This window comes from Mirounga angustirostris, unplaced genomic scaffold, assembly GCF_029215605.1.
Source record: "Mirounga angustirostris isolate CCGP_5_RB_7025 unplaced genomic scaffold, mMirAng1.0.hap1 SCAF_17, whole genome shotgun sequence".
Taxonomy (NCBI): Eukaryota; Metazoa; Chordata; class Mammalia; order Carnivora; family Phocidae; genus Mirounga; species Mirounga angustirostris.
The window spans coordinates 9,643,775-9,658,429 of record NW_026991725.1 but is presented as its reverse complement, the minus strand read 5'-3'; the positions used below and the strand labels follow the sequence as shown (position 1 = coordinate 9,658,429).

The window sequence follows — 14,655 nt, the reverse complement described above, 5'->3', positions numbered from 1 at the left end:
ACACAGAGAGAGAGGGAACACAGGCAGGGGGAGTGGGAGAGGGAGAAGCAGGCTTCCCGCTGAGCAGGGAGCCCGATGTGGGACTCGATCCCAGCACTCTGGGATCATGACCTGAGCCGAAGGCAGCCGCGTAACGACTGAGCCACCCAGGTGCCCTAAAAATAAAATCTTAAAAAAAAAAAAAAGGGACCAGGGCCAGACCCACTCAGGTAAAAGGAAAATAAAATCTTAAAAAAAAAAAAAAAATTGGGACCAGGGCCAGACCCACCCAGGTAAAAGGGCATTAAATCAGAGTCAGGGGTAGGCTATAAGGCCACTGCAAAACAACAGGCAGAGACAGTGTCTGGGGATACTCTGCTTGCTAAGATGAGGAGATGGCCTTGCTGAGTTTGGTTCAAGAACCACATGCATCTGATATTTGTAAACACTTCCTTAAATGAAAACAAAAAGTTCATTCAACACCAAATATTTAAGTACTGTGTGCCAGGCACTGTTATTGTTCCGGGCACTGGGAGATAATACCAGTGCAGAAAAAACCCAGAGAGACAAAAACTGCTGCCCTTTTAGTTTGCATTCTAGTGGGAGAGGAGGTGGAGGTGATAATGAATAAGCACATTAAACAGTATTTAACATGGATAAGTGCTCTGGGGAAAAATAAGGGTAAGGGAGGGTCAAGAATACTGGGAGCAGACAGAGGAAGACTTGTTAAAAAGGTACTATTTTAGCAAAGGCCTAAAGGAGGTAAGTAAGTCATGCAGATATGCAGATTGGGAAAAGGAACATTCCAGACATGGGAAACAGCAAATTCAGCAAATTCTGAGGGTCAGCCTGGGAGCCAGTGTGGCCACAGTGGAGTAGGAAAGGTGGGCCAGATGCAATCAATGAGGAAAGGCACGGCTAGATCACAAAGGGCCCTACAGACCACTGCTGGGATTTTGGCTTTTCCAATTAGAAAAAAGTATCAGTGCAAGTTCTTCCACATTGGTGGGACTCTAACAGGGCAGTGATATAGCAAAAATTAAGCAGTCATCATAACTCTGATAGAACCATGCCTATGTGGACAGGGTCACTGGAGAGGGCAGCTGTGTGCCTCATAAGGAACCTGGGTCAACTCACTGATATGAGGAATTCTTAATCTAAGGAAACAAACTGAGGGTTGCTGGAGTGGGGGATGGGGTGGGAGGGATGGGGTGGCTGGGTGATAGACACTGGGGAGGGTATGTGCTATGGTGAGCGCTGTGAATCGTGCAAGACTGTTGAATCACAGATCTGTACCTCTGAAACAAATAATGCAATATATGTTAAGAAAAAAAAAAACAAGAAGAAGATACCAGGAGGGGAAGAATGAAGGGGGGGAAATCGGAGGGGGGGGATGAACCATGAGAGATGATGGACTCTGAAAAACAAACTGAGAGTTCTAGAGGGGAGGGGGGTGGGAGGATGGGTTAGCCTGGTGATGGGTATTAAAGAGGGCACGTTCTGCATGGAGCATTGGGTGTTATGCACAAACAATGAATCATGGGACACTACATCAAAAACTAATGATGTAATGTATGGTGATTAACGTAACAATAAAAAAGTGGGGGGGAAAAAAAGGAACCTGGGTCAAGGGAAAATAATGCTAAGATCCACTGAATCTGTTCCTGCTTCAAGTAGCTCCCACATTTTTAAGAAGTTTTAGATGTCAGGCAAAAGAAATCAGCAACTTTTTTTTTAAGATTTCTTATTTATTTATTAGAGAGAGAGAGAGAAAGCAAGAGCAAGCAGGCACAGGGAGAAGCAGATTCCACTCTGAGTAAGGAGCCCGATGTGGGACTCGATCCCAGGACCCTGGGATCACGACCTGAGCTGAACACAGACACTTAACCAACTGAGCCACCCAGGTGTCCCAAAATAAATCAGAAACTTACAGCAAATGTAAATGTGATCTCTTTCTGCCAATATAGAACCCACCTGCCATACTATCTTGACCAATCTGGTTACTATCCAGAAACCTCTACTGCAAACCCCAAATTCTCTCTTCCTCCAGCAGCCTACAACAGAATGACTCTATCCAGTTTCAGTTGCCAAAAACAGCCAGCAATATTTTCATAGGCCTTTCAGACTGCCTGATAGTTCCCTAAACCCTATGGTCTCACCTTAAACAGGTTCTGCCAGATCTATATAGGCTCTAAACCTAAAGGCACCATTTTCTCTCTCTTTGCCTTGAGAGATCTGGCTGATGTGCCCTTGGTTGCAGCTGCCGCCTCTCAGAATACTATTTGCTGTGATGGCATGAACTGTTTGCTATGTAGGGCTTACTGTTAAACTTAAAAATAAATTTAACACATACTGTACCGAATCACAAAACAGTGAAGACAGGACTAGTAAACTACCAGTTAAAGTGACTAGATAATCCACACCCCAGTCTGGTATGTCGTAAGACAGAAGACCCAATGGAAATTCACAGACCTCAATAATGAGAGAGAATGAACATACTCATTTTTAAATCCTAGGCTAAAAGTGATCTAGAACCTAAACTAGGTTCTAGGTAATCAACATACAGTCTCAGATTAGTTAGCAGCAAATCAGAAATCAAACAGGTTCACAGGTGTGCCCATGCTCTGCCCCACTGTATTATCAAACCTTAACGCGGACAAAAGGAGGGCAGACAGGTTCCAAGATGCCTGGACAAACAGGCAGAACACCACGTGCAGATGTCAGCTCTGACTAGTTTTACTGGAGCAACAGATCAGACATAGAAGGGACAGAAATCATTCTCAGGAGCATGAGCCATGGAATTGAGAAGTTTTGTGCTTTCAGCCTTCCGACTCCTTCAATGGCTCCTGGAAAGGAACACTGTTACCCCACCAAGGACCACCATTTATTCACACACTTCTCAAAAATAATATTTTCCTTCGTCTCCAACTGTAACTGATTCTAAGTACATTTACCAGTGTCTCTATTTCTAACCACCTTTTCTACTTAAAATTAGAACAATAAAACTGGCATCTATTTGCAGTGCACACAAATAAATGTCCTTCCATAAATTTAGGCATTCCTGAAGTGGACTGAAAGAGAAAATGAATTTAGACTGAATATATTTTCATTACAGGCCCACCTAACTGATTTTCAGGCCCTATGAACCTTGATTCAGAGAGAAACTTGTTCTATAAAACCACAAGCTATAGAACTAGGATCTACACATAGAATTTAAAGGAAGACATATTTTAGTTCAATATAAATAACTTTTAACAGTTTCAAGATGAACGGGCCATTTTAGGGTAGTAAATCATTAGTAGTATTCATGTAGATGTGAGATGCCATCACTGCTAATATAGGGTAAACTCGATCAGAAATAGGGCTTGGGGCTGGGTGGCTCAGTCGGTTAAGCGTCTGACTCTTCGTTTCAGCTCAGGTCATGATCTCAGGATTGTGAGATGGAGCCCCTCAGTGGGCTCTGCAGCTCAGCACAGAGTCTGCTTGAGATTCTCTCCCTCTCCCTCTCCTTTTGCCCCTTCCCCCTCTTGCTCTCTCTAATAAATAAATCTTAAAAAAAAAAAAAAAAAAGAAATAGAGCTTGAAAGTTTTATTTTCAAGGTGTATGGACCTCAATACCATGAAGCCTCTGCATAACTCCTACATAAAAATTGTGAATAAAGCAAATTCTTTTATCTCACTGAACATGATGCTACAGCAAAATATGAGTGTAAATAGGAATGAGGGCAGGATATGGCTCTCAAGTGGGCTTCAATCCAGCTAAGAAAAATCCCAGTGAGCTCTCTCTAATTCCAGCTCATGATGTAGTGTAAAGCTTTAAGGCTTTGCATAAAGATTATCAGCCATAATGAGAACACAGGGACTAGAAAGAGGTACCTACTTTTTATTCAGATTTCAAAGTCCCCTACTGCATAAAGATCACATGGTTACATCTACTTTCCAATTATTTATCAAATCAAAACCACAAAACTGATTCCATTTCTCATCATCGACTCCTAACTTACCATCACGATATAAAGACGGCTGGGATTTTAATAGATGAAAGCCCACAAATCACTTTTATTATCACTTTAGAACTACTGTGTGAAATTCATTATTTGCTCAAGATTTGCAGCTTGGGCCTCTGTTACTTGAGGAATCTGATCTCAGAGACGCTTTTTTTTTTTTTTTTTTTTTTTAATGAGGAACTAGGTCCCAAGCTTGGGGTGTTTTGAGAACTGAATTCTGGATTTCAGGAACAACTGTGTGCTGCCATTGACGCCAGATTTACAATCCACTGGACCACCTCTGCTTTCTTGTCTACTGCTTACGGGTGGTTATTCAAACGGGGTAGCTGCCATTAATAGATCTATCCTAAAAGAGAGTCTCAGAAGCCGGCAGCTGACTGAAAGACAAAAGATACTGCTTAGTAGAATCCTGATCACCTTAATAAAAAGGATGAGGAGTGTTCTGAACAGGGATAACCTAGTAAAAAGCAGTATGTAGTATATAAGATACTCTAACTTCTCAGATAAGACATGAAAAGTACATCAGATTTGGAGCAGCAATCACAGAAAGTAACTTTCTCTTTCTTTGGTAGTAACATGTTTTCATCCTCATAACCACGCCTCCATGACCTACATATTGCTGATGGAATATTTCAGGTTCTGTCCTGTCTACAGGGGTTATTTCAGCACTGGATCTATCTGTCCAGCCTGGGAATCTCTTATAGTTCCCATAAAATCCACCACCTCAAGGACTCCACAGCTATTCAAGCAGCATGCAGTCCCATAAGAGCAATCAGAGTGCACAGTCCTCAGCTGTGGATCCTGGAAGACCAAAGGAGGTTTTTAACACTGAACTTGTTTGGCCTGCACAACAGTCAAGAAAACTCAGCAAATGCCAATCTGGTTAGCTTCATCTGATGGAAGCTGCTGAAAAGGTCTTCCATTTGGAAGCATTTATCAGTTTTTCTGGTATAATAGCTACAGCTGTGGGCTTTCTGAGTGTGAACTGACATATGTAAGCCATGAAATATCAGGGACAGGCACCATCTGCAACTGATTGTCTCACAGGCTGGGACTCAAATGTAGGAGTAGCAAGGGACAGAATTTTCTCAAGGCCATACACTGGCAAAAAAAAAAGGTTTTTGGCTAAGATCTTAAAGGTATGAATAAATAGGACTGTAAGATTGTGTTCTTTGCAGCTGGGATCTTCAGCACTTTCTGCCCTAATCATTCAAAGGTTGAAATGAAAGAAGTTGTTTTAGAAGAGACCTTCAAAGAAAAAAACCGAGAGACGTTTTCGCTAATATTCATCCTCCTATCAAACAATACTTATGTGATCAATAAGAAACACCATATACAGGAAAAACCCAATTCTTTATCCATAGGTTTACCTCTAAGGCTCCCAATTATAGAAGGAAGAATTTTTTTTTTTTTTAAGATTTTATTTATTTATTTGACAGAGAGAGACACAGCGAGAGAGGGAACACAAGCAGGGGGAATAGGAGAGGGAGAAGCAGGCTTCCCGCGGAGCAGGGAGCCTGATGCGGGGCTCGATCCCAGGACCCTGGGATCAAGACCTGAGCCGAAGGCAGACGCTTAACGACTGAGCCACCCAGGCGCCCCTAGAAGGAAGAATTTTTATAAAGGTGCTATCAGACTTTCAGGTAAAGATAGTAGACTGAAAATCACAAGGAAAATTTCTTTCTCCTGAAACAATTTCTGCCATAATTAAAGAAAAAAAAATTTAAAGGTATAAATTACAAAGATAGGGAAGGGAAAAAAATACAATAGCAACAAAATCTTGGTGTCTGTAAAAGACATGGATCAGCAGCAACACCACCATAATTCTCAAAAGCTCAGGACTGGCAGCACGTCTGGAACTGTATGGAGGGGAAATGTAGGGAGGGAGTGTCAAAAGAAAAAGGATTAAGGTGCTGTTGGAGTCCCAAATCCCCACCACCACTCTATGCTACCTTAGCCCCTCAGCAAAAAAAGTGAAGATTAATTTTTTTAGAGGATAAAATACATGATACTTTGAAGGGGATGCCAGGCATGGCTGAGGGGTGGTGGATTCAGTGAATTTATGCATAATGAATGCTGAGACTCTCCAGCCATCTTTCCCAATTTAGCTGCCAAAAAGTTGGCAGAAAGCCTTTATATTCTAGACAAGAGAGTCAAAGATAATTTTTGGAAGAATTAAGCCAGCCCAAGAAGACAGACGTGAGAGTACTGACACAGAGTATTCCAGCTGCCCTCAGTGATGAGTAAACTGGAGCTCTGGTCCTGGGTCTCATGGTTTAGAAAGCCACACTCTGATCCTCCTCTGGCCTCCCTGCAACTCATGGACAGAAGAATCATCAGGACCAAAGAGAGATGCCCAGATAGAACACACAGAATCTACTGGCAGACAGACCCAATGCCGTTTTCAGGGCCTGCTGCAGATATTGAAATTTTACAGATGAAATGGTATGTCTGAGATTTGCCTCAAAATATTATGGAGTAGGGCTGTGGACAGGGGTATAGATGAAACAATATTAACTACAGATAATCACTGAAGCTCAACGATGGGTATGGAATACAGGGACTCATTACACTATTCTATTTACTTTTGTAATGTTAAGAATTTTCCATAAAAAGTTTTTAGAAAGTAAAGCAAAAGGAGAAAGAGATGGAAAATAAGAGGGAAAAACAGGGATTGGCTCAGAAGGGTCAACATCCAAATGAAAAGACTTCTAATAAGAGAAACAGAAAATAAAGGGAGATCTACAAAGTTAAAAAAAAAAAAAAATTCCCAGAACCAAGGGCTACAAGCTTCCACTATGAAAAGCCCAATGAGTCACCTAGTACAATGGGTGATAAGGGACTGATACCTCTAGAGGCACATCATGTGAAATTTCAGAACATGAGGGATAAAGAAAGGATCTTATAAGCTTTAAATGAGAAAGAACACAGCGCAAAAAAAAAAAAAAAAAAAAAAATCAAGAATCAGAATAGCATCAGACTAGAAGCAAAATGATTTCCAACCTAGATATACAGGAACTGTCAGAAAGTATGAAGAAGACATTTTAAAACATGTGAAACTTCAAAAACTTTATTCTCTACATACCCATTCTCAGGAAGCTACCGGAGGATGTTTTTCATCAAAATGAGGAAGTAATCAAAGAACCATATAATAGGAGACCCAACATACAAGAGAGAAGGCAATGAACCACAGAGTGATGATGAAGGGAGATCCCAGGATGACAGCCATCTTTCACACATAAGAAAATCAGTCCAGAATAGAGCAGGTCAAAAGACTCCAGAGGGGACTTCAAGAAAGTGAAAGTGATAGACCTTTTTGAAGGGTCTGATCTCATGGGAAGTTGGGACTGAATTATGGTTAAAAACACAAAAAAATTAAGCAAATAAGAAGAGACAGGTATTAACAGGTAAGTATCCAACTACTTACAAAAAGTTTTATGGAGAAAAAGATAATTACACTTCATAGCTCAGCTTTGAAGTATAGTCCTAATAATGTAAACATTGGGGGTGCCTGGGTGGCTCAGTCTGTTAAGTGTCTGACTCTTGGTTTTGGCTTGGGTCATGATCTCAGGATCATGGGATTGAGCCCCAAGTGGTGAGCAGGGAGTCTGCTTGTCCCTCTCCCTCTGCTCCCCACCTCGCCCCTCAAATAAATAAGTAAAATCTTTAAAAAAAAAAATAACCTAAACACTGAACTCTGATTAAAGCAAATTCTGAGCTAGCTCTGTCAGGAAAACAGGAGGATAGGACATAGGCATGAAGAGGACATCAGTGAGTGCAGAAAGATGTTAAAGAACACCTAAAATGGAAAAATCCAGAAGTCACAATACAAGCATTTTACTCAGAGAGGTAAATGCAAAAAGTCTCAACTGCAAGAAGCAAGAGAGATTGACTATGGAAAGAGAAAACTGGGGCCATGCTGGGGAGAAAAGCCTGGGGGACTCGGTTGTTCTGAACTAACTATACAACTAGTTGACTCTTTAAATTTTTTTTAGGAACGCCTGGATAGCTCAGTTGTTAAGCGTCTGCCTTCGGCTCAGGTCATCCCAGGGTCCTGAAATTGATTCCCACAGGGGGCTCCTTGCTCAGCTGGGAGCCTGCTTCTCCCTCTGCCTGCTCTGCCTGCTGCTTGTGCTCTCTCCCTCTCTCTCTCTGATAAATAAATAAAATCTTCTAAAATAATTGTTTTTAGGGGCGCCTGGGTGGCTCAGTTCGTTAAGCGACTGCCTTCGGCTCAGGTCATGATCCTGGAGTCCCGGGATCGAGTCCTGCATCGGGCTCCCTGCTCGGCAGAGAGTCTGCTTCTCCCTCTGACCCTCCTCCCTCTCATGCTCTCTGTCTCTCATTTTCTCTCTCTCAAATAAATAAATAAAATCTTTAAAAAAAAAAAAATAAAATAAAATAATTGTTTTTAAAACCCTGGACAAAATTAAAACCAACGATCTCATAAGGTTTTATAGCCCTGTGAGAAAGGAAGCCAAGCAGCAGTGAGAACTCTACAGCATCTGCGCAAAGCCCAGGATGAACACCTGTTCTGTCATAAGTCTACTGTCTTTTCGCAGACACTGACTTGAAGAAGCAGTCACTCGCCAGGTGTCAAGTTTGAAGAAGTATATTGGGAAAATGTTTCTAAGCAACTAACAGAGATGAAGGGTATCAGAGGTCAAGGATATCAGAGTCAGAGAGACTCATTTAGAAGTAATTCATTTAGACATTTGTTAATGTTTTTGTTTTATTTAAACAGAGGGAATTCTCTTTTTAAAAGAATATAATTGTATGCTATAAATAAATTTAAGAGAAGATCCCACCAGAGGCAAGCTAAACTCTTATTTATAAATTGGATTCGCAAAGGCTTTAACAACCAACATCGGTACGGTAGGAGACATTTTCTAGGCTCACATCTTTACTAGGTATTTAATTCTTGTCTCTAAGGCAGACTATATTTTACATTTTAAGAGAGAACAGTGTCTTTTTAACCTTTCAATAGTGTTTCAGACAGACTATGAGCCAGTAAGTTGTTTACTGAGCACTGTAATGAAACGTTTTTGTATTAAGTGCTACACGACAGTTCTGGCAGCTGGGTTTATTTGTCCTATATGTTGATATGAAATTAGCCAAAATAGTTTAACCCATACTGCCTTCAAAATTTCTTTTCCTCAAACTCCAAACATTTTTTTTTCTTTCCTGATTTTATGGTCTGAAGTAGAAAAGCACTAATTTTCCCATGTGAGTTCTTGAATTCAAACACTATGCAAATATAATGTTTAAATGCCAATCAATCTTTACCTGGCTTTATCTGGATCTTTATGATCTAAGCTTGTTGGAGTTAATATTTGATTCTTTTTGTTTATACTGGGACAAGGGCAGAATGGAAGGTGAAATCTAAAGTAAACCACCCACCTTAAGCTAGCCATTACTTTCAACTAGCACCAGCAGACATTAAATAGAGCTGCTCATAGTGGGGGGGAAAAAGTGTTTCTCTTTTAAGTTTTTGCTTATCTTCTCCACTGGGAAATGTCAATTAATGAGAAAATCACCATAATTATGACATCCTTGACAGAAGATATAAAATTTTTAAAAGTCTGCTTCTTCTAACTTCAGGTTTGCAAAAACAAAAATTTACTAGTCCTAATCAGTACTTTTGAGGGAAGGAGTTGGACTAAGATTCAACTACTCTTATGAGGGTTCCTTGTTCGGGATGTTCATTTCACTGAATGAGAAATGGAAATACAAACAGGACGGTAAACTGACATTCATTTCTTTATTATCTCCTTTTTGTTTTAAAAGCAGAAAAATTTGCCCTGGTTTCTGTGACCCAAATTCCTTTTCCTACTTCTACAGTAAAGCATTCTTGCAGTCATGCTGACTGTCCTCAAATACTGTGCTAGAGGCTCTATGGGCCAACAGGAGGTTAGATTTCCATGAAAAAGGAGCAGGTGTAGATTTGGGTTAGTTCCTTACTTCAGGATTCTGTGCTGGAAAAGCCCCTTAACACACTGCTCGCATCATAGTAACAGCCAATTCCATCTGCACAGTAATCCTTGTTTTGTTCTTCTAGTCTGAGCCAAGTTCTTTCATGACTCACTTGTCTTTGCTCCAAATCATTATACCCTTTGCAGAGAAAGAGGCATCCACTAACTGTGGCAACAAGGTAGTGAACTGGTGAACAGGCCTGGTGTGCTGGTATTTAAACTACCAAAGAACATTAATCTTAACTCCAAGTAATTGTACTGGTGATGTCTCACCATCAGTACTAGGATTCACACTGGTATTTTCCAGATGATTGAGCAATGGTATCCCACCTGTCTTGACTGGAAAGTAGAAGGTTGATATTTTTCTTTAATCATTTTAAACATATTTTATATTTTTAGTCTCATTCAGACTATTCATTTCAAGTTCTTGGTGGAAGGGGAGTCCTCATCCTCTGTCTGCTGTGTCTTCTGTCTTTCATAGTATACATTTCCCTCTTTTTATGGTTCAAATTGTGAGCTTTCTTTCTTTCTTTTTAAAAAAAGACTATTTATTTGAGAGAGAGAGAGCACACACAGTGGGGCAGAGGGGCAGAGGGAGAGGGAGAAGCAGGCTTCCCGCCGAGCAGGGAGCCCAATGAGGGACTCGATCCCAGGACCCTGGGATCATGACCTGAGCGGAAGGCAGATGCTCAACCGACTGTGCCTCCCAGGCGCCGCCCCTGTGAGCTCGCTTTGAAAAGAGATTTTCTTTTCAGCTGGGAGTCCTGATGGCTCTGTCAGCTTAGAGCTGTTGCAAAATGACTGCTTTGCATTTGCTTCTTCCAGGTACCCTGGGTTTCACCAGTCCTGGACCAATTTTACATTAATTTATTGGTTTGGAGAACATTGTACCTAAGTTTGGGCTATATGCCCATATATTATGCCATGTATGGCAAAATACTGGGTCCTGGATTTGTCATAAGAGGGCATGCAGAATGCTGGTCAGAGAGAAACTTTTCCATCACCTGCCTTACTGTAAACAGTTTTCCCAGTTTCCCGTCCACTGAGGGAGTTACCCTTCCAGGGTATTAGCTTTGTGCAGAGATCACTTACAGTTCCCAATCTCAGATGGACCCAGGGCTGTCTCTCTTGTTCTTGTGAGCATTTAAAAACCCACAACATCGAGGGCTTATATCTGTATTAATAACCCTTTGATACTGCTATTCTTGAGCTTATAAGCTTACTAGTCTGCCCTCATGTTGCTTGAACCCCAGAAGGCTTATATTTCAAAGAGAAATTCAAAACAGATGAAAACTGAATGAAACTCTCAGCTAGTACTTAAGCATTCTAAAAAATTCAGTATTTTCAAGATCGAGAGGCTCTTGTAGACCTGATAAAGTTCTGAGCTCCTCTAAGACACTGCTACTTATCATAGTTATGTGCTAATAGGGGGCCTTTAAATCCAAATAACTCTATTTGTGGTTTTGTGTTCAAAGATAACCTCTACATAAATCTATTCTCATATAAATGACAAATTCACTACAAAAGTCTTTTAGAAAAAAGGTTTATAAATAAGATCTTTAAAAGTTTCTAAATGTTTGTTGAGTAAAAGAATGAGTAACTTCCTGTGTTACTCATTCTTTTACTCATTGGTGCCTGGTGCCAGCTAGGCACCAATATGACCTTTTTTTTTTTTTTTAAAGGGGCGGGCACCTGGGTGGCTCAGTCGGTTAAGCAAACGACTCTTGATTTCATCTAAGGTCATGATCTCAGGGTCATGATACTGAGCCCTGAGTTGGGCTCTGCACTGGATATGCAGCCTGCTTAAGATTCTCTCTCTCCCTCTGCCCCTCCCCTGTGCTCTCTAAATAAATGGATAAACAAACTCTTCTCCATAGTTATTTCAAATCTGAATACTCCATGACCAAATCTTAATATGAGGAAGAGAGTGGTTGTTTTATACATAAATGAAATAAAATCAGAAAGGTATCAAGTTGCACCCCTTGAGTAAAGTAAAACTCTAACCTGCAGGTTATTCAGAGGTTCCATCTTCATGACTGGGCCCAAGGTGTTGAGAGGCAGGGAGACATCAATGCTCTGGTTTGGCATGAGCGGTGTATGGATGGCCAGAGGAGTGCTGGGGATGACACCAAAGCTATGAAAAAGGATGAAAAAATTCCAGAGGTTAATCAGGAGGCAAGATTTAGCCACATCTCTGGGTTTCAATGGCTCTCTACTCCATTTGAACATAATTTTTAATAAAATTAAATGGAAGAAACAATGGAACCAAGATGCTTAATTCTAATTTGCTGTAAACTGATTACAATATAACCTGTTTCCCATTAAATGGATTTGAGGAAGGAGAAAACATTCATAAGCACAGAATTGCTTTGCTAGTTTCTTATGTTTCACACCACTAGAGGGCCAGATTTAATAAGTTTCTTTCTCTCTCTTTTTAAAAATATCTTTCCTTACAAAATCCTTGGGAGAAAGAAGACTTAAGAATACACACCCTAGGGACACCTGGGTGGCTCAGTTGTTAAACATCTGCCTTCAACTCAGGTCACGATCTCAGGGTCCTGGGATCGAGCCCCGCATCAGGCTCCTGCTCAGCAGGAAGCCTGCTTCTCCCTCTCCCACTCCCCCTGCTTGTGTTCCCTCTCTTGCTGTCTCTCTCTGTATCAAATAAATAAAATCTTTAAAAAAAGAAAAAAAGAATACACACCCTATAAAGTACAATAAATTGACATTATTTCACTAGCTTGATAACCTGCCTTAGTAATCCAGAAGATTACTTACTGGTAATTCTAATTTTCTTTTTGTTTACCTATGCAAGACACAATCACTAGAAAAGAGACAGTGAAAGTAAAGCAAAATTGATTGGCTTAGACATTCCAAACGACTAGGACCAGCTGGTCACTTTCTAAGCCTGAGGCACAGAGTGTGTACCCACCAGTTTGACTTCACAGAGAAGCCTGTCTAATAACAATACAAGAATAGTAAAGAGATGGGAAAAACCTGAGTCTGGAGTTACATAAATAACAAATACATATGAAAGCAGACGTGTTTTGTTTTTGCATTTTTTTTTTCAGAGTGCACACTAGAGAAAGTGAGCATACGCCCAAGCAGGGAGGGTGGGAGGGGCAGAAGGAGAGAGAGAATCTTAAGCAGGCTCCAAGCCCAGCACAGGGCTCAATCTCATGACCCTGAGATCATGACCTGAGCTGAAATCAAGAATTGGACACTTAACAGACTGAGCCACCCACGTGCCCCAAGAACAGACATGTCTTATGTACAAGAAATATAAGAATTTCAAACAGATGGAGCATAAAGGGAAAAGTGGGCCTATAGGTGTAACAAATACACAAATGAAAGAGATAAATTTATATTGAATTTGTGTTCTAATTAGCCTCAGGAAGGAAGATGGGACTATAATACTTATAACTATAGAGTTTATATAGGTAATATCTTTCAAGAGTCACAGGATGGCAGAAGAAACATTTTCTTTTTCCTAAACTATGCTTTAGAATATCAAAATGTAATAATAAAGTGATCCTGAGAATACACATCACTCATTTTTATGTAACATTTATAGATCAAAAAACCATTCTGCTCTTTTGATCTTGCTCTCATGGTCAGCAATCTCTGTCTGAAGGCAATATTGGGATAGAAACATGACAGCAGTTTAGTTCCTAATCTTCAAATTGCTCCTCTTGGAAATGATACAGAAGAAACAAAGAGGGAAAAATTCCTTACTAATCTATAACTTCACCTTCTGCAAAACTGCAAGTCCGAGGAAACCTACAAACTTCCCAATTATATTTACATGTGGCCAAAGCACATGAGATCAGCAGAACTGGTGAGAGAAGCTCTGGAGGTGCAGTAGGGAGGCACAGAGAGTTCAGAGGCAACTAGGGATAGCAGGCCTCAGATACTGACCATAAATATCCATTCTCAGAAGAGAAACCCATTCCAAGTGCCAAGCGCTATTGAGTAGGGCAAATACCAAACAGGGAAAGCAGAGGTCAGGTGAAGAAAGAAGGTGGCAAGTCCCCAGGGGGGCCTGGGGATAACAGAGCTCAAGAAAGCAGCCTTCTAAAGGGGAAACAGATACCTGAAGATAGGGCTGTGTTCCTCAGAGGCAGAAACCAGTAAGAGAATCTGTAGAGCTCAGGGCTGAAATAAAGTCTTCTTGAATAAAGTCAGGTTCTTTTTTTTTTTTTTTTTAAGATTTTATTTATTTATTTGACAGAGAAAGAGAGAAAGAGTTCACAAGCAGGGGGAGAGGCAGAGGAAGAGGGAGAAGCAGACTTCCCGCTGAGCAGGGAGCCCGATGTGGGGCTCGATCCCAGGACCCTGGGATCATGACCCAAGCTGAAGGCAGCCGCTTAACCGACTGAGCCACCCAGGCACCCCGAATAAAGTCAGGTTCTTAGAGGCAGAGGAGTTGTGACCACACCATAGCAAAGGAGGGAGAGTCCCTGCGTAGCAAAGCCTAAAAAAATGACCCTGGCTTATCTTCCTTGTCTACAGGAGCCTCCTGCTAATAGCAGGTCCTGCAAATTCCAACTCATTCAGAGAGGAGTATCAAAATGGTATAAGCACAGCACTCAAAGACACTATTACAAAAAAGTGGAAAAACAGCAGTACAAAACTTATTGACAAATAAAACATACTTGAAAATAATCTGCCATAAAAACAATGGAAATTATGGGGGC

At 40.9% G+C, this 14,655-nt stretch overlaps 1 protein-coding gene across 4 annotated transcripts in view; it reads right to left on the bottom strand.

Annotated features, from left to right (window-relative positions):
* The window catches only part of AP2B1 (adaptor related protein complex 2 subunit beta 1), a 128,118-nt gene that overhangs the window by 23,448 nt on the left and 90,015 nt on the right, over window positions 1–14,655 (bottom strand). For all 4 annotated transcript variants that reach the window (XM_064582727.1, XM_064582729.1, XM_064582730.1 and 1 more), the window contains one exon: window positions 11,963–12,092. In XM_064582727.1, coding sequence (XP_064438797.1) covers window positions 11,963–12,092 — 130 coding nt within the window. The remainder of the gene's footprint in view (window positions 1–11,962; window positions 12,093–14,655) is intronic.